At 39.3% G+C, this 27,193-nt stretch overlaps 1 protein-coding gene across 4 annotated transcripts in view; it reads left to right on the top strand.

Annotated features, from left to right (window-relative positions):
* The window catches only part of IFT57 (intraflagellar transport 57), a 91,570-nt gene that overhangs the window by 34,457 nt on the left and 29,920 nt on the right, over positions 1-27,193 (top strand). For all 4 annotated transcript variants that reach the window (XR_002824394.1, XR_002824395.1, XM_004378158.2 and 1 more), the window contains exon 6: positions 10,583-10,705. Coding sequence is in view for 2 of the 4 variants with exons in the window: in XM_004378158.2 (XP_004378215.1) it covers positions 10,583-10,705 (123 nt within the window). In the remaining 2 variants the exon portion in view is untranslated. The remainder of the gene's footprint in view (positions 1-10,582; positions 10,706-27,193) is intronic.

Here is a 27,193-nt window from a genome sequence, read left to right as displayed (position 1 = left end):
ATTCAGTAGTTATTTTTCTCGTTTATTGATTGTAGATTTGTTTGTTTCGTCCTTTTTTTTTTTGGCTATGTCTGAGCAGGCAGGCTGTGTGTTCTTTGTTGTTTGCTCATCTGTGGGCGCGATACTTTTCACCTCCTTCTCCAACTGTCAGGGTCAGTCGCTCAGATATGGTACAGCAGAGCAGGTCTAGCTGCAGAGAAGTTGCTGGGATGGGTTGTTTGTGGCACTTACTACAGCCACCAGCACGGGTTGGTAATCAGTGCAGGGCAGGTTCCCGGAGGCCGTGCCTGTGCTGCTTAGTGTTGTGATGTTAAGAGCACGGTCCAGGTAGACAGGATGGAGCGGGGAGGCTGTGATGTGTGGAGCTAAGATGGGTATGGGAGAGAGGAGAGAGGAACAGGAGCCAAAAACAACCAAAAAAGAGTGCTAGTGGAGCTTGCCTAGTGGAGTGGAGAGATGAGAGACTATGACATGGAGAAAAACAAAAAGGGGAAGAATAAGAACAAAAGAAAAGAATGAATAAAAATTAGAAAGAAAAAAGAACAGCAAAGCTCCCAGGGATCCCACCGGTGCGGCTACAAGGTCTGCGGAAGTTGTTCCCAGGTGTTGAAGTACAGCCTGGCTAGGAGGCATAGAGGTATTCAATGCCAGGTATTCAGAGGACCAGAAGAGAAGGAGGGTATAGAGACACGAGAAACTGAGTGATGAAGAAAGACAAAGAGGGAAAAGAAAACAAAACAAATTGAAAAAAAAAAAAACAAGAAAACCCCCCCAAAAAACAGAAAGAAAAAAAAACCCACAAGAGAGAAATGTCCTCAGGGACCCCTCTGCACATCTGTGTATGCTGAGGGGGTAGGTCCCAAGCCGCTCCCAACTCGAGAAAAGAAAAAGAAAACAAACAATTGAAAGCAAACAAGCAAAAAGCCCTGGGATCCCACCAGCATGGTAGCACGGACCAGGAAGCAGTTTCACACTCGAACAGAGCTCCACAGCCCCTCAGGAAGAAGCAAAGATGGCGCACGGAGCCAGGTATTTGAGCGAAAGTAGGGGGAGGTGGTGAGAGGTAAGGAAGAAATCAAAAGAAGCGGAAAAAAGCAACACCAGCAGCCAACAAATGGCACTCAGGGAGTCGGCCAGTGCAGGCAGGTAGAATCCAAGCAGGTGGTGCTTCCCGGCCAAGAGACTGTGGTTGCAGAAAGCAGAGGAGGCCGAGTGGGGTTGAAGAAGGGTGGGGGGTGTGAAAGCGTATATCGCCAATTACCGGTTATTCTATCTCCTTCTGGAAGCTCCGTGAAGCTGCTTTCTCGTACTCCCTATTTGCTGGTCTCTGATAGGAGTCCATTATGGCAGATTCGTGCTGCGTTAGCTTATAGTGGACCGCTGCATGTTTGTCTCTTCACTCTCTGTTTTCTGTCAGTTTCTTACTCCATTTGGTGCTTGGCTGAGTTCTTTATCTCTTCATTTGATGTTTAGGGTTTCAGGATTGCTATTTTCTCTGTTTGGCTTAGTTTTTCGGATCTTTGCTGTGGAGGGACAGCGTGGTACTTCTGCCTAGAGCGCCAGGTTGCCGGAAGTCCAGCCATGGTATTTTTAGTCGCCTCATAAGCATGTAGAAGCTGGACAATGAATAAGTAAGACTGAAGAAGAATTGATGCCTTTGAATTATGGTATTGGCAAAGAATATTGAGTATACTGTGGACTGCCAGAAGAACCAACAAATTCGTCTTGGAAGAAGTACAGCTAGAATGCTCCTTAGAAGCCAGGGTGGTGAGACTTCATCTCACGTACTTTGGACATGTTATCAGGAGGGACCAGTCCCTGGAGAAGGACATCATGCTTGGTGAAGTAGAGGGTTAGTGAAAAAGAGGAAGACTCTCAACAGGATGGATTGACATAGTGGCTGCAACAGTGGGCTCAAGCATAGCAACGATTGTGAGAATGGTGCAGGATCAGGCAGTGTTTCGTTCTGCTGTACATAGGGTCACTGTGAGTTGGAATGGACTCAACGGCACCTAACAACAACAACATGTAGGGCTTGCTCAGTTAATGTATCCAGTTATTAGGCATTGGGAAATTTTGAGTGAGGAACAAGATTATGAGCTCTGCTGCTGACCAAAAGGTTGGCAGTTCGAATCTGCCAGTGGCTCCTTGGAAATCCTGCTCTGTCCTGTAGGGTTATCATGAGTCAGAATTGACTTGACGGCAATGGGTTGAATAAGGTAAAGCTGCTCTTCCAAGTCTAATATTCTCTTTTAGTCCCTTTTTCATTTAGTAACTGGGTCATTTCTCCCACAATATTAGCTATGGCCTAGGAATGAGTGATAATTTTTGAGCTGCTACATTAAATCATTTCAGGACGTTGGCAGTCAAGGGAACCAGATAGTAAACTGGTAAGGGTAAAGGCAGCCTACTAAAGGGCCCAATATAAAACAAATAGTAGCTTACACACTGGGATATCCTAAAGCAGTTTTAAATCTTCATGTACCCTTCTAATGCTTAGATTCTGGGTCTGATTCAAACAGGGCCACTGTTAACCCATTTGCCTTTGTGAAAATTAGAAACGTGTCCCCTTTCTTGAGTAAAAAAAAATTTTTTTGATTGTGCTTTAGGTGAATGTTTACAATTCAAGTTTGTTTCTAATACAAAATTTTACACATACATTGTTATGTGATCCTAGTTGCTCTCCCAATACTGTGACAGCACACTCCTCCTTTCCACCCCGGATTTCCAGTGTCCATTCAACCAGCTCCTATCCCTTTCTGCCTTTTCATCTCGCTTCTGGACAGGAGATGCCCGTTTAGTCTCATGTATCTACTTGAGCTAAGAAGCACACTCTTCACGAATACCATTTTATGTCTTATAGTCCAGTCTTTGTCTGAAGAGTTGGCCTCAGGAATGGTTTTAGTTTTGGGCTAACAGAGAGTCTGGCGGCCATGTCTTCTGGGGTTCCTCCAGTCTCACTCAAACCATTACATCTGGTCTTTTTACTAGAATTTGAGTTCTGCACCACACTTTTCTCCTGCTCCATCAGGGACTCTCTGTTGTGTTCCCTGTTAGGGAAGTAATTGGTGGTAGCTGGGCACCATGTAGTTCTTCTGCTCTCACGCTGATGGAGTCTCTGGTATATGTGGCCCTTTGTATTTCGGGCTAATATTTTCCTTATGTCTTTGGTGTTCTTCCTTCTTCTTTGCTCCAGGTCGGTCGGGACCAATTGGTGCATCTTAGATGGACACTCGATACCTTTTAAGACCCCAGATGCCACTCACCAAAGTGAGATGCAGAACATTTTCTTAATAAACTTTGTTATGCCAGTTGACCTAGATGTCACCTGAAACCATGGTCCCAAGACCCCCGCCCCTGCTACTCTGTCGCTCGAAGTGTTTGGTTGTATTCTGGAAACTTCTTAGATTTTGATTTGGTCCAGTTTTGCAGACTTCCCCTGTATTGTGTGTTGTCCTTCCCTTCATGTAAGATAATTCTTGTCTACTATCTAGTTAGTGAATAACCACTCCTTCCCCACCCTCGTAATCATCAAAGAATATTCTCTTCTGTGTTTAATCCTTTTCTTGAGTTCTTACAATAGTGGTCTTGTACAATATTTGTCCTTTTGTGACTGACTAAATTCACTCAGCATAATGCCTTCCAGATTCATCCATATTGTGAGATGTGTCACGGATTCATCATTGTTCTTTATCATTGCGCAGTATTCCATTATGTGAATATACCAAAATTTGTTCATCCATTCATCTGTTGATGGGCACCTAGGTTGCTTCCATCCCTTTGCTATTGTAAATACTGCTGCAGTGAACATGGGTGTGCATGTATCTATTCCTATGACAGTTCTTACTTCTCTAGGATGTATTCCAAGGATTTGGATTGCTGGATCATATGGTACTTCTGTTTCTAACTTTTTAAGGAAGTCTTCCTAAATGGCTGTATCATTTTACATTCCAAACAACAGTGTCTAAGTGTTACAGTGTCTCCTCAACCTCTCCAACATTTATTTTTTTGTGTTTTTTGGATTAATGCTAGCCTTGTTGGGATGAGATGGTATCTCATTGTAGTTTTGATTTGCATTTCTCTAATGGCTAATGATCATGAGCATTTCCTCATGTGTCTTTTAACTGCCTGAATGTCTTCTTTGGTGAAGTGCCTGTTCATATCCTTTGCCTATTTTTTAATTGGGTTATTTGTCTTTTTGGTGTTGAGGTTTTGCAGTATCTTGCAGATTTTAGAGATTAGATGCTGATCGGATTTGTCGTAGCCAAAAGTTTTTTGCCAGTCTGTAGGTTGTCTTTTTACTCGTTTGGTGAAGTCTTTTGATGAGTGTGTTTGATTTTTAGGAGCTCCCAGTTATCTAGTGTCTCTTCTGGTGTTTGGGCATTGTTTCTTATGGTTTGTATTCTGTTTATGCCATGTATTAGGGCTTCTAGCATTGTCCCTATTTTTTCTTCCATGATCTTTATCATTTTAGATTTTATATTTAGGTCTTTGATCCATTTTGAGTTAGTTTTTGTGCATGGTGTGAGGTATGGGTCTTGTTTCAGTTTTTTACACATAGATATCCAGTTATGCCAGCCCCATTTGTTGGAGAGATTGTCTTTTCCCCCAATTAAAGGACTTTGGGCCTTTGTCAAATATCAGCTACTCATAAGTGGATGAATTTATGTCTGGATTCACAATTGTGTTCCATTGGTCTATGTATCTGTTGTTGTACCAGTGCCAGGCTGTTTTGACTACCATGGTGGTATAATAGGTTCTAAAATCAGGTAATGTGAGGCCTCCCACTTTGTTTTTCTTCTTCAGTAATACTTTACTTATCCAGGGCCTCTTCCCTTTCCATATGAAGTTGGTGATTTAAAAAAATGCCATTGGAATATGGATCGGGATTGCATCGAATCTGTAGATCACTTAGGGTAGAATAGACATTTTTACAATGTTGAGTCTTCCTATTCACGAGGAAGGTGTGTTTTTCCACTTATATAGGTCTCTTTTTGTTTCTTGCAGTAGTGTCTTGTAGTTTTCCTTGTATAGGAGTTTTATGTCTCTGGTTAGATTTATTCCAAGTATTTTATCTTCTTGGGGGCTATTATAAATGGTATTGGTTTGGTGATTTCCTCTTCAAAGTTCTGTTTGTTGTTGTAGAGGAATCCAACTGATTTTTATATGTTTATCTTGTATTCTGATACTTTACTGAAACTTGTGCTTCAGGTTCTCTTAGGACTTGCTTTGTGGCCTAATATGTGGTCTGTTCTGGAGAATGTTCCATGTGTGATGGAAAAGAAAGTATACTTGGCTGCTGTTGGGTGGAGTGTTCTGTATATGTCTATGAGATCAAGTTGGTTGACTGTGGCGTTTAGATCTTCCATATCTTTATTGAGCTTCTTTCTGTATGTTCTGTCCTTCATTGAAAGTGATGTGTTGACGTCTCCTACTATTATTGTGGAGCTGTCCACCTCTCTTGTCAGTGCTGTTAGAGTTTGTTTCATGTATTTTGGAGCCCTATCCTCCTGGTATATTGACGCTGTGATCAGTATATAGTGTCCTCCTTATCCTTTGTGGTAGATTTTACTTTAAAGTCTATTTTGTCAGAGATTAATATTGCCACTCCTGCTCTTTTTTGATTGTTGTTTCCTTGATATACTTTTTTCCATTCTTTGAGTTTTAGTTTGTTTGTGTCTTTAAGTCTATGGTGTGTCTCTTGTAGACAGCATATAGCCGGATTGTGTTTTTTCATTCATTCTGCCACTCTCTGTCTCTTTATTGGTGCATTTAGTCCATTTACATTCAGCATAATTATTGATAGGTATAAGTTTAGTGCTGTCACTTTGATGTCTTTGTGTGTGTTGTTGACAGGTTCTTTGTTCCACTTAATTTTCTGTGCTGAGTCATTTTTCTTGATGTATTTTCTTTTCATCTTTTTCATTGTTGTTGATTTTGTGTTTACTAAGTCTTTATGTTTTTCTCGTTTTATATTTTGATGTGTAGGATTGTTAGGTTCCTTTGTGGTTACCTTAATATTTACCCCTATTTTTGTAAGTTTAAACCACTCTTTTATTTCTTTATATTGCCTTGACTTCCTCTCCATATGAAAGATCTGTGACTAAGTTTTTTTAGTCCCTCTTTTTTGTTTTAATGTCATCTTTTACATATTGACGTCTCTGTTTCCCTATTTTCAGTGTTTTAGCTTTATCTGGGTTGATACCTGGTTGCTCTGTCCAGTGTTCTAGTCTTGGGTTGTTACCTGATGTTATTGATTTTCTAACCCGAGGTCTCCCTTTAGTATTTCTTGTAATTTTTGTTTGGTTTTTGCAAATTTCCTAAACTTCTGTTTGTCTGGAAATGCCCTAATTTTGCCATCATATTTGAGAGACAGTTTTGCTGGATATATAATTCTTGGCTGGCAGTTGTTTTCCTTCAAGGCTCTATATATTTTTCAGCCCATTGCCTTCTTGCCTGCATGGTTTCTGGTGAGTAGTCTGAGCTTATTTGTATTGACTCCTTTGTAGATGAGTTGTCATTTATCTCTAGCTGCTCTTAAAATTCCTTAACTTTGGTTTTGGCAAGTTTGATTATAATATGTCTTGGTGACCTTCTTTTGGGATCTACCTTATGTGGGGTTCGATGAGCATCTTGGATAGATGTCTTCTCATCTTTCATGATATCCGGGAAGTTTTCTGCCAACAAATCTTCAACAATTCTCTCTGTGTTTTCTGTTATCCGCCCCCCCACCCACCCATTCTGCTACTCCAGTCACACACAGGTTATTCCTCTTGATAGCGTCCCACATAATTCTTAGGGTTCTTCATATTTTTTTAACTCTTTTACCTGATTTTTCCTCAAAATAAGTTGGTGTCAAGCGCTTTATCTTCAGTCTCACTAATTCTGACTTCTCTTGCCTTCTTTCTACTCCTGTGAGCTTTTATTGAGTTGTCTAATTCTGAAGTTTTATTGTTAATCTTCTGGATTTCTGATTGCTGTCTCTGGGCTTTTGCAGCCTGTTAAATTTGTCGTTATTCTCGTATCTTCCTAAGTACCTCTGTTGCTTTGTGTATATGTTCCTTGGCTTGTTCTGCATTTTGCCTGATCTGCTTCCTGATATCTTTTAAGAGTTCTGTAGATTAATCGTTTTTATTCTACCTCTGGTAATTCCAAGAAGTTCTCTTCTTCTAGAAAATTTCTTAATTCTTTGTTTTGGGAGCTTGCTGAAGCCATCATGGTCTGCCTGTTTATGTGATTTGATATTGACCATTGTCTCTGAGCCATCAATAATTTATTATGTTTGTTTATTTTATGTTTGTTTACTCTGTCGTAGCTTCTTGTTTTGTTTTGATTTGCCCAAAACAGCTGCTTATGTGAGGTAGTTTGATTATTGGCACCTTTGAAGCTCTCATGTCCTGTCACCAGGTGGTTAGATTGTTACTAGGTATGTGAACCCAGGAGTCCATTGACTTTTCTTGTATGGATTCAGCTTAGGTGTCCAGGTAGTCAGTCATCAAGTGTGTGATGCAGGCTCTCACCTACAGTCCTAGATGGGCAGGGGTGATTGCTGTAGGCGCAGGTATCTGGCTACAGCAGGGGGTCATGGGCTGAGCAAGGCAGATGGCTAACAGCTGCCCCTGAGTTTCTGGGAGGAAAACGTGTCCCTGTTCCCTAGAGCACATAGATGGGTGGGTTTTGTAGCCAGAGTGTAGGCATCCGATGCTGTTGGCTCTAAGGGCTGGGAGGCACCACTTATTCTTGGATCCCTGTTAGGTGGCTAGGTGCGTGGGTGGAGCCACCAGTCCTCAAGTCCCTGATGTGGGTAGGTGAGGACCCTGCTTAAGGGACAGAGTAGTGTCAAATGCCACAAACCTGCCACTCCACCATATAAGCTGATAAAGTTGAAGTTAGGCTTCAGATATATACCCCATTGTACTGTGCTAATGAAGGCCTGTGCTGTTGAAATGGACCCACACAGGTCTATGCAGAGATAAAAGGCATTCAGAGTCCATGGACCTCTTATGCCTGTGCCTAGGCAAAGGCACTCTGCCTACCCCAAGTTCCCAGCTTAGGGGAGCTGACAGATTATTTTTTCCTGTTTGTTAATTTGTTCCCTCTCCAAGTCCAGGAGAATGGCTCAGGGCAGGTGACAGGTCCTACTTCCAGTCCAGGGGACGTGGCAATTGCTGAAGCTAGCCAGGACCCAGTGCAGAGCGGGAAGGGGACAGGTAAATGGGAGATTTTTCCCCAAAGGGGGTGTTTTTTGATCCTCACGGTAGGTCAGATACATGTACTTATCTTTTGCTAATTTTCACTGGTTCTGGAGGCCCAGGTAGACTCTCTACCGCTGGATCTCTCCCAGTGCGGAAAACGCCTCCCAAGTGCCACTGCTTGCCTCACTTCGCATGCCAGCCGATCTGGCCCAAAAGGTACCGGTTCCCACCAGGTCAATTCTGGCAACTCCTCATTGCTTCCAAACTGTCTCTCCCAACCCCTGCCACTCAGTCCAATTCCTCAACTTTGTCTTTGACGTTCAGGTCTCCTAGATTGTCAGGAGCAGGAGGTATCTACCCAGCTATGCCAGTGAACGTGTGTATGCCTGGTTCTTCCGAGCGAATGCTTGTTATCGGGGCCAGTGTGGATTTACATGAGAGGGAACTTTCCCGTTGCTTCAAGTTTCAACTGGGAGACCAAGTACCTCCTCTTTTGCCATCATACATGTTTTCACATGACTTCACAGGTCTCCTTTGTGAATGCTGTTCTCCCTATCCCTATCTCCAACCCTGGATTCAACTTGTATAAGAAGTATACAGCCTTCCCCTTAGTACTCCAAATAATATAATGTTTTTATATTTAAATGAGCATTTTGATGTTTAAAATAGCATCTTGAGCTTTTTGCACTTAGAGTTTTCACATTTCACTTTTCTCAAATGAATGCTTGTACTTTCTATTCTGGTTTTCTAAATGGAATATAATTGAATAAATATTTCAGCCCACATAGTGTGTAAAGTATAAAAGCATGTATTTAGTTATTAATCCTCCAATAGTGAAGTTAGAAATAAACAGCCTCCTGAATTTCTAAAAAGGAGTAATAGATACTCCTTTTAGGATTCTGAGTCTCTTCAGAACTTTCTAATATGAGCTGAAAGGTTGGAAAGGCTTTCTTATGTCAGCAGTGCCCCAGTGTTCAGTCGGGAGTGAATTATAATCCCCTAAAGATATCATGCTCCCACCAAAATGTAAACCTCAACCTAAGGTTAATCACCTACTTAGTATTAGACTGAATTAGGAAGACTAGCCTAATGAACCTTTCATGTAAGAAGTTCCTTTTAGTGAAATAAATTCACACTGAGGATGTAATTTCACCATGAGGTTGTTTATATTATCTTTTTTATTTTTAAGTTTTGTATTATGGAAAATTTCAAACATATACATAATGAGAGAGAATAAGATAATGAACCCTTATACAACAGTACCCAGCTTCATCAGTTACTAACACTAACATTTTGTCAACTGTGTTTCCTCTAAAGCCCGTTTCTTTATTTTCTTTCCCATGGTATTTTAAACCAAATCCCAGACAGCATGTCAGTTAACCTGTAAATTAAAAATAGTTTTTTCCATAGCCACCATACTGTTATCACACCTACAAAATTAATAATAACTCCTTACATCATCTAATAAGCTTCCACATTCAAATTTTCCTGTCTCAAAACGTCTTTTTTTTTACAGATTGTTTTTTCAAATTAGAATCCTTATATGGTCCGTGCATTCCTTAGGTCTCTTTTTTCATGTGTAAATAAATGCTTATATTTTTTCTTTACATTTTCTTGTAACATATCAAGGAAGCTTAAGGAAAAAAATGCTACCAAAGTTAATAACTTAGGCATTATCTTTAAATCATTAATTTGTGCATCCCTTACATTTCAGATCCATAAATACTTACTACTGAAATGTGAAGGGTTAATAAAAAGAAAAAAAAATTTCCTTTTGTGGTTCAAAAACAGTCTTAAATTGATTTTATCACTTAAGGGTAGAAACCAAATATAGAAATTTGGCCCCTATCCTATTTGAGTTCCAGTAGTTCTGTATTAAATCATATTTTTAAGCTACATTATAGTTTGACCTAAACAAAATATCACTTTCATTATGAATACAGAATTTTAAAATAATGAGCCCTTTGCTTCTAGGATTTTATTGTTTTCCTCTTTCAGATTTTGGGTTTGTATTTCAGTATGGTAAATTCAAACTAGGATGATAATTTTCTTAATAAACGTGTGAGTGTTTGTATCTCCTCTGCTGTTACTAATTAACATAGCTCAGTGGCTTGTCTATTTGATAATGTTTCCATTGAACTCAATCTGATATGTCACTATGAAAATAGTTGAATCATTTATTATCATCTTTTTTTAATAATTATATTGCCATTCTACCATGTTGGTGTATCATTTTCTTTCAACATTGATAGGAGGACAGAAGAGAATTTGTATTGCCACTGTAATTTTAACACTACCATGCTCGATTTAAATTGTGCAGTGCTGCTAAAATTTTTTACCATTTCTTTTTATAAACTCTCAATCTTGTGATATCTTTCCTTTCTTAGGATATGAATGAGTCTGCCAAACAGGAAGATATTTTAGAATCTACAACAGATGCTGCGGAATGGAGTCTAGAAGTGGAACGTGTACTACCACAACTGAAAGTCACGATTAGGACTGACAATAAGGTACAAAAGAGAGAACACATTTTGTTCAAATAAAGTTTTATAAGGCAATTTCAGGACCAGGGGTGCTCCCAGTTATACAAACTAAGAAGGGCAGTAGGGTTCAGTTTCCAGCATTTTGTCTTAACAGGGATGTAACAAATTGTTGTTGAATGAGTAGATAATATAATATAGTCCCCAAAGCAAGGAACAGATTTTTAAAAGAATGTGAAAGAATGGTTTGGAATACATCATGTTTTCTTAGGATTGAAGGAAGTGTACAGAAACGTATTTTCTTGGAAATCATATTTTGTTTGGGTGACTATTGAATGAAGTTGGAATTCTATGGCTGATACGAACTGCTTAGGTCTAGAGGATGGTTTAGAACTCTTCAGTGGCAAAATAGAAGACATCCTGGAAGTTGCCTTAGGTAATCTGATTGAAACATATGTTTGAAAATTAAATATTAAGGATATAATAGCAAAATCATATGTAATAAGATTTAGGGATTAGGGCAGATGAACTTGCTCATTTTATCACATTTCTGCTTCCTTTTTGCCTATAATTTTATAAGTAATGTCTTCAGGATAAGCTAATGAGTGACTAGACAGTGCTATTCTAGTATTCTATTATTAATACTATTAGTACTATTATTAGTACAATAATAATCCCTACCAAAGGCACTAGACAGACATCTAGGTAAAGAGACTAAAGGACTTCTCTTATCTTCACCCTTGGAGTCTGGGGACAAGCACCAGCATTATGGAATAAAGTTCTAGGGAAGCTTGTTACTCTGGGTATCAGTTTAGTCCTGTCAGGTCCCAAAGTAGAAGCCCTACAAAGACAGCCTTTTTCAAAGTGCCTGAGAAGCTAATTCTTTCTTGGAGAGTCTGGGTTTGGGCTTGTAGAACTGTATCCCAGAGAAGGTAAAAAGTAGCTAGACTCCTAGGACAGTTCCAGATTAGACCCAGGATGCAAAAAGTCTTACTAGACTGTGAACAGTGGTGGCACAGGACAAACCCTGCAGCCTGTTTACCATATATTTACCCAATCATTATGGAAGACACCTACTATTCAGCTTCCTTGGGGTGAAGTCTTTGTTTTCATATCTTATATGTAAATATATATCACTAAGAATTTCTTCTTTAGTGATTAGATCTTTCCTGCTACAAGTCTAATTTTCAAAAATGTAATTTGTAATTCTTTGCTTTCATCAGAACAGATTCTCTTCATAAAATTAAAAATCACTATTATTGTGATTCTAGATAGAAGGACATGTTAAAAATAATCGTATATCTGGGAACCTTCAAAAACAGTTTAATCACATGAGAAAGCAAGTTTAATCTGTTTATTTTCAGGCTAAGTAAACTCTTGAAGTCAGACATCTCATTTAGGATCTAATAGGATTACGTGAGAATTTTTTTAAGCGCTGTCATTGATTCCCACACAACAGAAGTAACTTAATACAGAAAGAAAGAATATAAATTTAACTGCTAACGTGTACGATTTTACATAACTAAGTGCAGGCCAAATTCTATTACAAACCAATATTGCAATAATCACAATACTGTGTACTTGGAGAATTGATGTTCTCCTGATGAGAGAAGAAATTAACTAGTTGAAAGTTGGACTCGTACCATTCCTTACCTGTGTTGATTTTATGAGGATATACTATGCCATATAAATTATACAATCACGTTTTAGGCAACATCCCAGAATGTCAGATACAGTTTTTTTTTCTGTTAGTATTTTTTTAGAATATGTGAATATCATATTGAATTTAAATTTTTATGACATTAAGTCATATTGATTGTTTTTTCTGAATTCTTCTCAGCCATTTGGTGTTTATTTCTAGTATTTTACAAATTCTTCTTTCTTTCAAAAGTACCAAATCAAAAACACAGCTTTAGGGTCAATTCTTTATTCAGCTTCCTTAAGGAAAATATAACTGTATATTGGTTTGAGAAAATAAAGTGCTAATGAATAGAAAGATACATTTCTTATGTCTCAGATAGAAATAAAAAAATCTGTTTCAATATGAGGTTTCTTCTCACAGACTCGTTTTCCTCCTTCTGTAAAGTGGTTGACTACTGAATCACAGTAGACTCTGTTCTTCTTCAGCTTCAGGCTCCTTACCAAAACAAATCTCTCCTTTGCTTTTGGCCAAAACAGTAATCTCTCATTGTACACTGCCTATTTATATTTAGGCCATTTAGAGAGTTTAACATTGTGTTGAGAGGGGAAAAATGTTTGGGGATCATTATATTTTACTGGTCACTATTTGATTAGTTTTTATGTAGCATAGACACGTGGGAGATAAGTAATAAAGGATTTCCATTATTTAAATGTTATAAATTTCTTTAAGATGGCCTTGTGTCAGTAGTAAATAAGTTCCATATTTATTTGGAATGCATCAAATATTTGTTTTGCGTTTTTATTTTTCTCAAACAAATTCGGTTTATTCTTCTATACTTTCTAACAGGAAATTAAAAAAAAAAAGTAAATCTCCTTTTCTGTTCTTTTTGTATATTGTAGTATATACTTGAGATCCTGTCAGTAACCAATGTTTTATCTTTGTATACTCACTGTAATTTTGCAGTCATGTTTTTATTGCTAGGCTAGCTTAGTCCTGTTGTCTAGCACCACTTGCTACTGTTGCCAGTTCTCAAAGAATGCAAACTAATTTTAATATTAGCTTAAACAAAATACAATTAGGAAAATAAGTATGTTGCCAAAAACATCAATAACATGTTCCATAACTGAAAATAAAAGATTTTTATTATATGCTGGTTTGAATGAATTATCTTAGTAGTTCCCTTTTTAGTGTTGGTTATAGAAGATACTCCCGGTAATTACTTTTAGGGTTAAGTTATATACCCAGAGATCAATTCAGATCTGCCCCAGTTTGTAATAATGTGTCCAAAGACACAATTATAAGTTCTGTGAAGAGAGTCAATACAGTCAGCCAAATCCTAGGTCATTCTACTCTAGTGAATAACCCTCCGCTATGAGCAGGTGAGTAGGGCTCAGGGATTAATTCTTTTGAAGGGCAGTCTGAAGACACCTAACCTAGGTGTCACCTAAAATTGTCTGAATATTATTGGTACACTGCGACTCTATCTTGTATTTTTTGGTTTTTTTTTTTTTTTCAATCTGTATTTGTCTTACTCTTTCCTCTTCTACTTTTTTTTTTTAACTCTCTCTCCTTTTTAATATTCTTTATTAAACCCAATAGTGGTGCCCACAAGTGTTATACAACTGCTCTGGTGGAATAAAGCTAAGTTAAAGCAAACAATATCTGTGAGTATACTCAGACTAGATTTAAATTGGTAACCAGTCAAGAGTCATCCTCTGAGTCTTTTTTAAATTTTGTTTTTAGTTATAAAAGTAATACTGAAGCAGTTTTTCCAGGGGAGGGGGTATGGATTGTGCTGTAAATTAGAAGCTAGAAATCACACATTCAGCCCCACTGTCAGTTCCAGATTTATTGAGCCACAGTTTCAAAAATTAGTGTAATTGTGGTGGCCAAAAAGAGCCAGAGCAGATGGAGCCTATCTCATGCACTACCCTTGGCCTCCAGTTCAGATTTGTACCACTTTTAGCTGTGTGACCTAGGGTAACTAGGTTTGGGTGACTATTGAATGAAGTTGGAATTCTATGCCTGTAAAGCACCTAGAAGAATGTCTGACACATAGTTAATATCTAATAAATGCTAACCATGATATGTTGGAGCCCTGGTGGCGCAGTGGTTAAGAGCTATGGCTTCTAACCAAAAGGTCAGCAGTTCAGATCCACCACCTGCTCCTTGGAAACCCTATGCGGCAGTTCTACTCTGTCCTGTAGGGTTGCTATGAGGCAAAATTGACTCAACAACAACAGGTTTGGGTTTTTTGTTTGTTTTTGTGATGTTGTTACATTATTTTTGTATTCTATGATAGACCTTTTATATTTGGTGCCTATATAGGTATTCAGGAAGAAGTTACAAAATTTCTAATGTTTTCATCATTTAAGGGAATATTTAGAAACATAAGTCTCTCCTGGTTCTTAAATCAAATTTGTATTAGCAGATTATATCCTAACATGGGGAGAAAAAAGCCAAGTCAGGGCCCAGGTCTGCAAGCAGTATCTCTCTGCCTTCAGCAGAAGATAAAAAAGAAAAAAGTAATCTTCCATAATTCTATCACCTAAGATAATTATAATGATCACTTTGGTAAAGCTTTCCAGTTTTTTCCCTAGCAAATGTATATATAGTATAATGATGATAATAGTTACAACCGGCATTTACTATTTACTGTGTGTCAAGTGCTGTTCTTAGCACTTTACAAGTATTAACTGATTTATTCCTCTCCACCACCCTTTGAGATGCAGGGACCTTTTACTACAGTTGATGGATACTGAAACACAGAGAGCTTAAGTAACTTGCCTCTGCCTGGTAAGTGACAAATAAGAGGTGTGAACCTACTACTCAGACTTTCATGTATTTAGTTAAAGATAATATAGAATGCTGGTTAAAAGCACAAATTCTGAATCCAGGTTACTTGAGTACAAATTCTAGCTCTGACATTTATTAGCTGTTGGACCCTTTGGGCAAGTTACTCAACCACTCTGTGCCTCAGTTTCCTCCTCTGTAAAATGGAGTTACTTATAATATTGCCTCAAAGAGTTATTAAAAGGACTACATGAATTCATACATGTAAAGCACTTAGAATGGTGCCGGAACAGTCCCTCAATATGTATTAGCTACTATATCTCTATACTTGTTGTTTTTCTACACTTTTATTGAAACAGTTGAGATTATGCCTCTTTTTTAACCATATCATGAGCATTTCCACACATCATTAAAAATTAACTCCCAAGTATCTTGCCAGTTTGTCATCCTGCGGGTACGTGCCTGTTGCTGTGATGCTGGAAGCTTTGCCACTGGTATTCAAATACCAGCAGAGTCACCCATGGCGGACAGGTTTCAGCTGAGCTTCCAGACTAAGACAGACTAGGAAGAAGGACCTGGTGGTCTACTTCTGAAAAGAATTAGCCAGTGAAAACCTTATAAATAACAGTAGAATACTAATGACCGAAGACCAGATGAGTCGTGGAATGACATCAAGGATAGCATACATGAAGAAAGCAAAAAGTCAGAGAGGAAGGGCCAAGATGGTGGAGTAGTCAGATGCTTCTGGTGGTCCCTCTTACAGCAAAGACCCCAAAAAACAAGTGAATCGATTATATATGACAGTCTAGGGGCCCTGAACATCAAAGGCAAAGTTGAGGAATCGGGCTGAGTGGCAGGGGGAGGGAGAGACAGTTCAGAAGCAATGAGGAGTGGCTGGACCTGACTCGGCAGGAACTGGCACCCTGGAGGCTGGATTGGCTGGCGTGCACGGCAAGGCAAGCAGTGGTGTTCAGGATGCATTTTCCACATCGGGAGAGACCGAGCAGCGGAGCATCTACTCAGGACTCCAGAACCAGTAAAAAGCAGCGCTCAGTCAACAAAAGATAAGTACATGCATCTAACCTACCGTGCAGATCAAAAAACACCCCATTTGGGAAGAACCTCTCTCCCATTTACCTGCTCCCTCCCTGCTCTGCACTGGGTCCTGACCATCTTCAGCAATTGCCGCGTCCCCTGGACCAAAAATAGGACCTGTCACATACCATTGGCCATTCCCCCGGACTTGGAGAGGGAACAAATTAACAAACAGGAAAAAATAATCGGCCAGCTCCCCTGAACCAGGAACTCAGGGTAGGCACAGCTCTCTTGGCACAGGTATAAGGGGTCCACAGACTCTGAATGCCTTTCACCCCTGCATAGACATATGTAGGCCCATTTCAACAGCTTAGGCCCTCATTAGCACAGTACAGTAGAGTATATACCTGAAGCCTAACTTCAACTTTATCAGCTGTATGGTAGAGTGGCAAGTTTGTGACATTTGACACTACTCTGCCCATTAAGCAGGGTCTTCACCTACCCACATCAGGGGCCTGAGGACTGGTGGTTCCACCCATGCCACCTAGCCACCCACAACAGGGGTCCAAGAATAAGTGTGCCTCCCGGTCCTTAAGGCAACAGCACTGGGCGCCCACAGTCTAGCTGCAAAACCCACCCACCTACGCGCTGTACGGAACAGGGACATGCTTTCCTCCTACACACTAAGCAACCCTCAGCCCCCTGTCTCGCTCAGCGCATGATCCCCTACTGCAGCCAGATATCTCTGCCTACTCCAGTCACCCCTACCTGTCTACAACTGTAGGTGAGAGCCTGCACCACACATTTGGTGACCGACTACCTGGACATCTGAGCTGAATCCATACAGGAAAAGTAAACGGACTCCTGGTCTCACATACCTAGTAACGGATCTAACCACCTGGTGACAGGACGTGAGAGCTTCAAAGGTACCAATAATGAAACTAGCTCACACGGGCAGCCTCTTTGGTCATACCAAAACAAAACAAGAAGCTAGAACACAATAAGCAAACATAAATAAATATAATAACTTACTGATGGCTCAGAGACAACAGTTAATATCAAATCACATAAAATGGCAGACCATGATGGCTTCAGCAAGCTCCTAAAACAAAGAATCAAGAAATCTTCTGGAGGAAGAGGACTTCTTGGAATTACCAGAGGTAGAACACAAAAGATTAGTATACAGAATTCTTAAAGATATCAGGAAAAAGATCAGGCAAAACACAGAACAAGCCAAGGAACACACACAAAGCAACAGAGAAACTTAAGAAGATTATAGAAGAGCACAATGACAGATGTAACAGGCTTTAAGAATCCCTAGAGAGACAGTAAACAGAAATCCAGAAGATTCATATAAAATTTCAGAATGACACAATAAAAGTCATAGGAGCAGAACTGAGGCAATGTAAGTCAGAATTAGTGAGATTGAAGATAAAGCACTTGACACCAACTTATTTGAGGATAAACCAGATAAAAGAATTTAAAAAAATGAAGAAACCTTAAGAATTATGTGAAACTCTATGAAGAGGAATAACCTAGAGTGACTGGAGTACAAGAATGGGGGGATAACAGAAAACACAGAGAGAATTGTTGAAGATTTGTTGACAGAAAACTTCCCTAATATCATGAAAGATGAGAAGATATCCATCCAAGATGTTCATCGAACCCCACACAAGGTAGATCGCAACAGAAAATCACCAAGACATATTACAATCAAACTTGCCAAAACCAAAGATAAAGAATTTCAAGAGCAGCTAGAGATAAAGGAAAGTCATCTACAAAGGAGAGTCAATGAGACTAAACTTGGACTGCTCAGCAGAAACCATGCAGGCAAAAAGGCAATGGGATGACATACATAAAGCCTAGAAGGAAAAAAAAATTGCCATCCAAGAATTATATATGCAGCAAAACTGTCTGTCAAATATGATGAGGAATTAGGGCATTTCCAGATAAACAGTAGTTTAGGGAATTTGCAAAAACTGAACCAAAATTGTAAGAAATACTAAAAGGAATCCTCTGGATAGAAAATCAGTAACATCAGATAACAACCCAAGACTACAACATAGGACAGAGCACCCAGATATCAATCCAGATATGGAAGTCACAAAAATAAATCAAAGCTAAATTACAAAAAATAGGGAAACAGAGACGTCAGTATGTAAAAGATGACAACATTAAAGCAAAAAAGAGGGACTAAAAAAACTTAGTTATAGATCTTTCATATGAAGAGGAAGTCAAGACGATATAAAGAAATAAAAGAGTGGTTTAAACTTAGAACAATAGAGGTAAATATTCAGGTAACCACAAAGGAACCTAACAATCCTACACATCAAAATATAAAACGAGAAAAACATGAAGACTTAGCAAATACAAAATCAACAACAATGAAAAAGATGAAAATATGTAAAGAAAAATGACTCAGCACAGAAAATTAAGTGGAACAAAGAAACTCAACAACACACACAAAAAAAGACATAAAAGTGACAGCACTAAACTCATACCTATCAATAATTACACTGAATGTAAGTGGACTTAAATGAACCAATAAAGAGACAGAGAGTGGAAGAATGGATGAAACAACGTGATCTGTCTAAATGCTGCCTACAAGAGGCACACCTTAGACACAAACTAAAACTCAAAGGATGGAAAAAAATATATCAAGCAAACAATCAAAAAAGAGCAAGAGTTGCAATAATAATCTCTGACAAAATAGACTTTAAAAGCCACCACAAAGGATGAGGAAGGACACTATATATAATGATTACAGGGTCAATACACCAGGAGGACTTAACCATAATAAATATTTATGCACCCAACAACAGGGCTCCAACATACATAAAACAAACTCTAACAGCATTGAAAAGAGAGATAGACAGCTCCACAATAATAGTAGGCGACTTCAACACACCATTTCCAGTAAAGGATAGAACATCAAGAAAGAAACTTAATAAAGATACAGAGGATCTAAATGCCACAGTCAACCAACTTGATCTTATAGACATATACAGAACACTCCACCCAATAGCAGCAAAATATACTTTCTTTTCCAATACATACGGAACATTCTCCAGAGGAGACTACATGTTAGGCCACAAAGCAAGCCTTAACAGAATCCAAAGCATTGAAATATTACAAACTATCTCTTCTGACCATAAAACCATAAAAGTAGAAGTCAATAACAGAAAAAGCAAGGGAAAAAAAAAAACAAACACATGGAAACTGAACAACGCCTTGCTCAAAAACTACTGGGTTATAGAAGAAATTAAGGATGGAATAAAGAAATTCATAGAATCAAACGAGAATGAAAACACATCCTACCAGAACCTTTGGGACACAGCAAAAGCAGTGCTCAGAGGTCAATTTATACCAATAAATGCACACATCCAAAAAGAAGAAAGGGCCAAAATCAAAACATTAACCCTACAACTCAAACAGATAGAAAGAGAGCAGCAAAAGAAGCTCTCAGACACGAGAAGAAAGCAAATAATAAGAATAAGAGCAGCAGTAAATGAAATAGAGAATAGAAAAACAATTGAAACAGTAAACAAGACCAAAAGCTGGTTTTTGAAAAGATCTATAAAATTGACAAACCACTGGCCAAAGTGACAAAAGAGAAATAGAAGAGGAAGCATATAACCCAAATAATAAATGAGATGTGTGATATCACAACAGACCCAACTGAAATTAAAAGAATCATAGCAGAATACTGTGAAAAACTATACTCCAGCAACTTTGAAAACCTACAGGAAATGGACAAATTTCTAGAAACACTACCTACCTAAATTAACACAAACAGAGTTAGAACAATTAAATAAACCTCTAACAAAAGAAGAGATTGAAAAAGGCATTTAAAAAAACTGTCAACAAAAAAAAGCCCTGGCCCTGGTGGTTTCACTGTAGAATTCCACTAAACTTTCAGAAAAGAGTTAACACCGCTAGTACTAAAGGTATTTCAGAGAATAGAAAGGGATAGAATACTCCCATACTCATGCTATGAAGCCAGCATTGCCCTGATACCAAAACCAGGTAAAGACACCACAAAAAAAGAAAATTACAGACCAATATCCCTCATGAACATAGACACAAAAATCCTCAACAAAATACTAGCCAATAGAATTCAACAACATATCCAACAAATAATTCACCATGAACGAGTGGGATTCATACCAGCTATGCAGGGATGGTTCAACATTAGAAAAACAATCAATGTAATCCATCACGTAAATAAAAGACAAGAACCACATAATCTTACAGTTGATGCAGAAAAGGTATTTGACAAAGTCCAAAAAACCCATTCTTAATAAAAACTCTCAAAAAAATAGGAATAGAAGGGAAATTTCTCTATATAATTAAGGGCATTTATACAATGTGAACAGACAGCATCATCCTAAATGGAGAGAATCTGAAAGCATTCTCCCTGAGAATGGAAACCAGACAAGGATGCCCTTTATCACCACTCTTATTCAACACTGTGCTAGAGGTCCTAGCCAGAGAAATTAGGCTAGAAAAAGAAATAAAGAGCATCCAAATTGGTAAGGGAGAAATAAAAGTATCTCTATTTGCAGATGATATGATCTTATACACAGAAAACCCCAAAGAATCCACAGGAAAACTGCTGGAACTAATAGAAGATTTCAGCAAAGTATCAGGATACAAGATAAACATACAAAAATCAGTTGGATTCCTCTACAACAACAAAGAAAACTTTGACGAGGAAATCACCAAATAAATACCATTTATAATAGCCCCCAAGAAGATAAAATACTTAGGAATAAATCTAAACAGAAACATAAAAGACCTATACAATGAAAAGTACAAGACACTACTGCAAGAAACCAAAAGAGACTTACATAAGTGGAAAAACATACCTTGATCATGGATAGGAAGACTCAACATTGTGAAAATGTCATTTCTACCCTAAGTGATCTACAGATATGATGCAATCCCAATTCAAATTCCAGTGACATTTTTTAAGGAGATGAAGAAACAAATCACCAACTTCGTATGGAAAGAGAAACAGCCCTGGATAAGTAAAGCATTACTAAAGAAGAAGAACAAAGTGGGAGGCCTCACAATGCCTGATTTTATAACCTATTAAACCACCACACTAGTCAAAACAGCCTGGTACTGGTACAACAACAGATACATAGACCAGTGGAACACAGTTGAGAATCCAGACATAAATTCATCCACCTATCAGCAGCTAGTATTTGACAAAGGCCCAAAGTCCATTAAATGGGGAAAAGACTGTCTCTTTAACAAGTGTCACTGGGATAACTGGATATCCATCTGCCAAAAAAAGGAAGCACGACCCATACCTCACACCATGCACAAAAACTAAGTCAAAGTGGATCAAAGACCTAAATATAAAATCTAAAATGATAAAAATCATGAAGAAAAAATAGGGACAACACTAGGAGCCCTAATACATGGCATAAACAGAATACAAACCGTAAGTAATAATATACAAACACCAGAAGAGAGACTAGATAAATGGGAGCTCCTAAAAGTCAAATACTTATGCTCATCAAAAGACTTCACCAAAAGAGTAAAAAGACAACCTACAGACTGGGAAAAAAATTTTGGCTAGGACAAATCTGATCTGCATCTAATCTCTAAAATCTAGAAGATACAGCAAAACTTCAACAACAAAAAGACAGATAACACAATTAAAAATGGGCAAAGGATATGAACAGGCACTTCACTAAAGAAGACATTCAGGCAGCTAACAGATACATGAGGAAATGCTCACGATCCTTAGTCATTAGAGAAATACAAATCAAGAATACAATGAGATACCACATCACCACCACAAGGCTAGCATTAATCCAAAAAACACAAAATAAAATTTGGAGAAGTTGTGGGGAGACTGGAATACTTATATACTGTTGGTGGGAATGTAAAATGCTACAACCAATTTGGAAAACAATTTGACGCTTCCTTAAAAAGCTAGAAATAGAAGTACCATACGATCCAGCAGTCCCACTCCTTGGAATATATCTTGGAGAAATAAGAGCCATCACACAAATAGATATACGCACACCCATGTTCACTGCAGCACTGTTCACAGTAGCAAAGAGATGGAAGCAACCTAGGTGCCCATCAACAGACAAATGGATGAAAAATTTTGGTATATTCTCATAATGGAATACTACGCAACGATAAAGAACAGTGATGAATCTGTGACACATCTCATAACATGGATGAATCTGGAAGGTATTATGCTGAGTGAATTTAGTCAGTCACAAAATATTGTATAAGACTACTATTATAAGAACTCAAGAAAAGGTTTAAACACAGAACAGAATACTCTTTGATGGTTATGAGGGTGAGGAGAGGGGTATTCACTAACTAGATAGTAGACAAGAATTATCTTAGTTGAAGGGAAGGACAACACACACTACAGGGGATGTCAGCACAACTGGACTAAACCAAAAGCTAAGAAGTTTCCTGAATACAACCAAACACTTCAAGGGACAGAGTACCAGGGGTAGGGATCTGGGGACTGTGATTTCAGGGGAATCTAGGTCAATTTGCCTAACAAAGTTTATTAAGAAAATGTTCTGCATCCCATTTTGGTGAGTGGCATCTGGGGTATTAAAAGCCAGCAAGTGGAGATCTAATATGCATCAATTGGTCCCAACCCACCTGGAGCAAAGGAGAAGGAAGAACTTCAAAGACACCAGGAAAATATTAGCCTAAGAGACAAAAAGGGCCATGTAAACCAGAGACTCCATCAGCGTGAGACCAGAAGAGCTAGATGGTACCAGCTACCACCAATGACTGCCCTGACAGGGAACACAACAGAGAGTCCCTGATGGAGCAGGAGAAAAGTGGGGTGCAGAACTCAAATTCTAGTAAAAAGACCAGACTTAATGGTCTGACTGAGTCTGGAGGGACCCTGGAAGACATGGCCCCTGGACTCTCTGTTAGCCCAGAACTGAAACCATTTCTGTAAGCCAACTCTTCAAAGATTAGACTGGACTATAAGACATAAAATGATACTCATGAAAAGAGAGCTTCTTAGTTCAAGTAGATCCATGAGACTAAATGGGCAGCTCGTGTCCAGAGACGAGGTGAGACGGCAAAAAGGGACAGAAGCTGGTTGAACGGGCACAGGAAATTTGGGGTGGAAAGTAGGAGAGTGCTATCACATTTTAGGGAGAGCAACTAGGGTCACATAACAATGTGTGTATAAATTTGTGTATGAGAAACTAACTTAAACTGTAAACTTTCACTTAAAGCACAATAAAAAGAAAAAAGAAGGCAAAAAGTCATTAAAAAGAAAGAAAAGACCAAAATGGATGTCAGAAGAGACTCTGAAACTTGCTCTTCAAAGTCAAGTAGGTACAGCAAAAGAAACAAATAATGAAGCCCAAGAGCTGAACAGAAGATTTCAGAGGGTGGCTCAAGAAGACAGAGTAAAGTATTATAATGACATGTGCAAAGGCCTGGAGATAGAAAACCAGAAGGGAAGAACACGCTCGGCATTTCTCAGGCTGAAGGAATGGAAGAAAAAATTCAAGCCTCGAGTTGCAATATTGAAGGGTTCTATGAGGAAAATGTTAAACACTGCAGGAAGCATCAAAAAAAGATGGAAGGAATACACAGCGTTACTATACCAAAAAAAATTGGTTGACATTCAGCTATTTCAGGAGGTAGTATATGATCAGGAACCCATGGTACTGAAGGAGGAAGTCCAAGCTGCACTGGAGGCATTGTTGAAAAACAAGGCTTCAGGAATTGATGGAATACCAATTGAGATATTTCAATAAACGAATGCAGCATTGGAAGTGCTCACTCATCTATGCCAAGAAATTTGGAAGATAGCTACCTGGCTAACTGACTGGAAGAGATCTGTATTTATGCCTGTTCCCAAGAAAGGTGATCCAACCGAATGCAGAAATTATCGAACACTATCATTAATATCACAACATAAGTAAAATTTGCTGAAGGTCATTCAAAAGTGTCTGCAGTGGTATATCAACAGGAAACTGCCAGAAATTCAAGCCAGATTTAGAAGAGGATGTGGAATGAAGGATATCATTGCTGATGTCAGATGGATTGTGGGTGAAAGCAGAGAATACCGGAAAAAATGTTTACCTGTGTTTTATTGACTCTGCAAAGGCATTTGACTGTGTGGATCATTACAAATTATGGATAACATTGTGAAGAATGGGAATTCCAGAATACTTAATTGTGCTCATGAGGAACCTGTACATGAGTCAAGAGGCAGTCGTTTGAACAGAACAAGGGGATACTGCGTGGTTTAAAGTCAGGAAAGGTGCATCAGGATCGTATTCTTTCACCATACTTATTCAATCTGTATACCGAGCAAATAATCTGAGAAGCTGGACTATATGAAGAAGAACACAGCATCAGGATTGGAGGAGGACTTATTAACCACGTGGGTTATGCAGATGACACAAACTTGCTTGCTGAAAGTGAAGAGGACTTGAAGCATTTGCTGATGAAGATAAAAAAAAATTACAGCCTTTATTATGGACTACACCTTAATATAAAGAAAACAAAAATCCTCACCACTGGACCAATAAGCAACATCATGATAAACGGAGAAAACATTGAAGTTATCAAGGATTTCATTTTACTTGGATCCACAATCAAAGCACATGGAAGAAGCAGTCAAGAAATCAAAAGATGCATTGCATTGGGCAAACCTGCTGCAAAAGACCTCTTTTAAAGTGTTAAAAAGCAAAGATGTCACTTTGAAGACTAAGGTGCACTTGCCCCAAGCTATGGTGTTTTCACTTGCCTCATATGCATGCAAAAGCTGGACGATGAATAAGGGGGTCCGAAGAAGAATGGACGCCATTGAACTGTGGTGTTGGCGAAGACTATTGAATGTACCATGGACTGCCAGAAGAACGAACAAATCTGAATTGGAAGGAGTACAACCAGAATGCTCCTTAGAAGCAAGGATGGCTAGACTACGTCTTACATACTTTGGACATGATATCAGGAGGGATCAGTCCCTGGAGAAGGACGTCATACTTGGTCAAGTAGACAGTCAGTGAAAAAGAGGAAGACCCTCAACAAGTTGGAGTGACACAGTGGCTGCAACTATGGGCTCAAGCATAACAACTATTGTGAGGATGGTGCAGGACTGGGCAGTGTTTAGTTCTGTTGTACATAGGGTCACTATGAGTCAGAACCGACTTGATGGCACCTAACAACAACAACAATAATGCTTGAAGGTTACCATCAATCTCCAGCTGAGTGACAGCAGAGATGCCTTGGCCAAAACCAGGATGGAGGAGAATTGGCAGGGCAGTGTGATGCAAGAGCTGAGGTTAGAATATGGGAAAGCATAAGGACCGTAGGTCTGAGACCACAGTCCAGTAGCAAGAAATGGATCAATGCAAGGGAGTCATTTTAGAGAAATAAGTGGTTGTTAAAGGTGAAAGTCCAGTTGGAAGGTAGAACATGGCGAGTAGGAAGCAGAAATGAAGATTTAATGGAAACTGGATTTAGAAATCTATAGAAGCGAGGCCAAGACGGCAGAGTAGTCAGACGGCTTCCTATATCCCTCTTACAACAAAGACCTGGATAAACAAGTAATTTGATTGTATATGAATATCTGGGAGCCCTGAACAAGGCAAAGTTGAGGAATCAGACTGAGTGGTGGGGGGAGAAGGAGATGGTTTGGAAGGAAGCAAGGAGCACCAGAGTGGTGGCGGCAGGACTGCAGCTTTTCAGCCACTCCGGGTCCTCAGTGAAGCAGGCAAACAACTGCGCGCTCGCTCGGGAGGCAGTTTCTACATCGAAAGAGATCCGGTACCAGAGATACTGCTTGGACACTCCAAACCAGTGAAAAGCATCTCCCAAGTGGCTAAAGATAAGTACATGTGTGCAGCCTTTCATGGGGATTTAAAAAAAAAAAGCCCATTTGGGAAAAACCTCTTTCCTTTTTACCTCCTTCCTCCACACTCTGCACCGGGAGTCTGCTGGGCCGGAAGTAGATCCCAAAAGGTGCCCTGACCCATTCTCCTAGCCTTGGAGAGGGAACAAATAAGCTACTGGCTCCCCTAAGCCAGGAACTCAGGGTCAGCACAACTCCTTTGCTAAGCACAGGCATAAGGGGTCTGCAGACTTTGAGTGCCTTACAACCCCTGTATAGACTTGTGGGGACCCATCTCAACAGCCTTAGCCCTCACTACCACAGTACAACAGGGTAAACATCTGAAGTTTAACTTCAGCTGTCTCAGCTGTGAAGTGGCAGATTTGTGACTTGCGACACAGCCCTGCCCCGTAAGCAGGCACCTTTACTGATCTGTACCAGGGGCTTGAGGACTGGTGGCATCACCTATGCCACTTAGTCACCTGCTACAGGAGTCCAAGAAAAAGTGGTGCCCTCAAGTCTTTACAGCCAACAGAGTGGTGTGCTCATAGTCCAGCTGCAAAACTCACCTACCTACTCGCCCTAGGGAATAGGGACACGCTTTCCTTTCAGAGTGTCAGGGGCAGCCATCAGCCCCCTGCCTATCTCAGCATGTGACCTCCTACCACAGCCAAATACCAGTGCCTGCACCAATCACCCATGCCTCTCTTCAAGACTGTAGGTGAGAGCCTGCATCACACACTTAGTGACCGACTGCCTGGACACCTGAGCTGAACCCATATAGGAAAATTTAACGGACTTCTATGTGCACATACTTAGTTACAGAACTAACTACCTGGTGACAGGATGTTAGAGCTTCAAAGGCGCCAATAATCAAACTAGCGCACACGAGCAGCCTATTGGGGCATATCAAAACAAAACAAGAAGCTAGGACTCACTAACAGATATAAAATTGTAATAACATATTGATGGCTCGGAACAACAGTCATTATCAAATCACATAAAGAGGCAGTCCATGATGGCTTCAGCAAGCTCCCAAAATAAAGAATCAATAAATTCTCTGGAGGAAGAGAATTTCTTGGAATTACCAGAGGCAGAATACAAAAGATTGATATACAGAACTCTTCTAGAAGTTAGAAATTCGACAGGATGCAGAAACAGCCAGAGAACATATAGACAAAGTAGTAAC

This window comes from Trichechus manatus, unplaced genomic scaffold, assembly GCF_000243295.1.
Source record: "Trichechus manatus latirostris isolate Lorelei unplaced genomic scaffold, TriManLat1.0 scaffold00055, whole genome shotgun sequence".
Taxonomy (NCBI): Eukaryota; Metazoa; Chordata; class Mammalia; order Sirenia; family Trichechidae; genus Trichechus; species Trichechus manatus.
The sequence above is the reverse complement of the archived record's forward strand: the minus strand, read 5'-3'. Positions and strand labels throughout refer to the sequence as shown.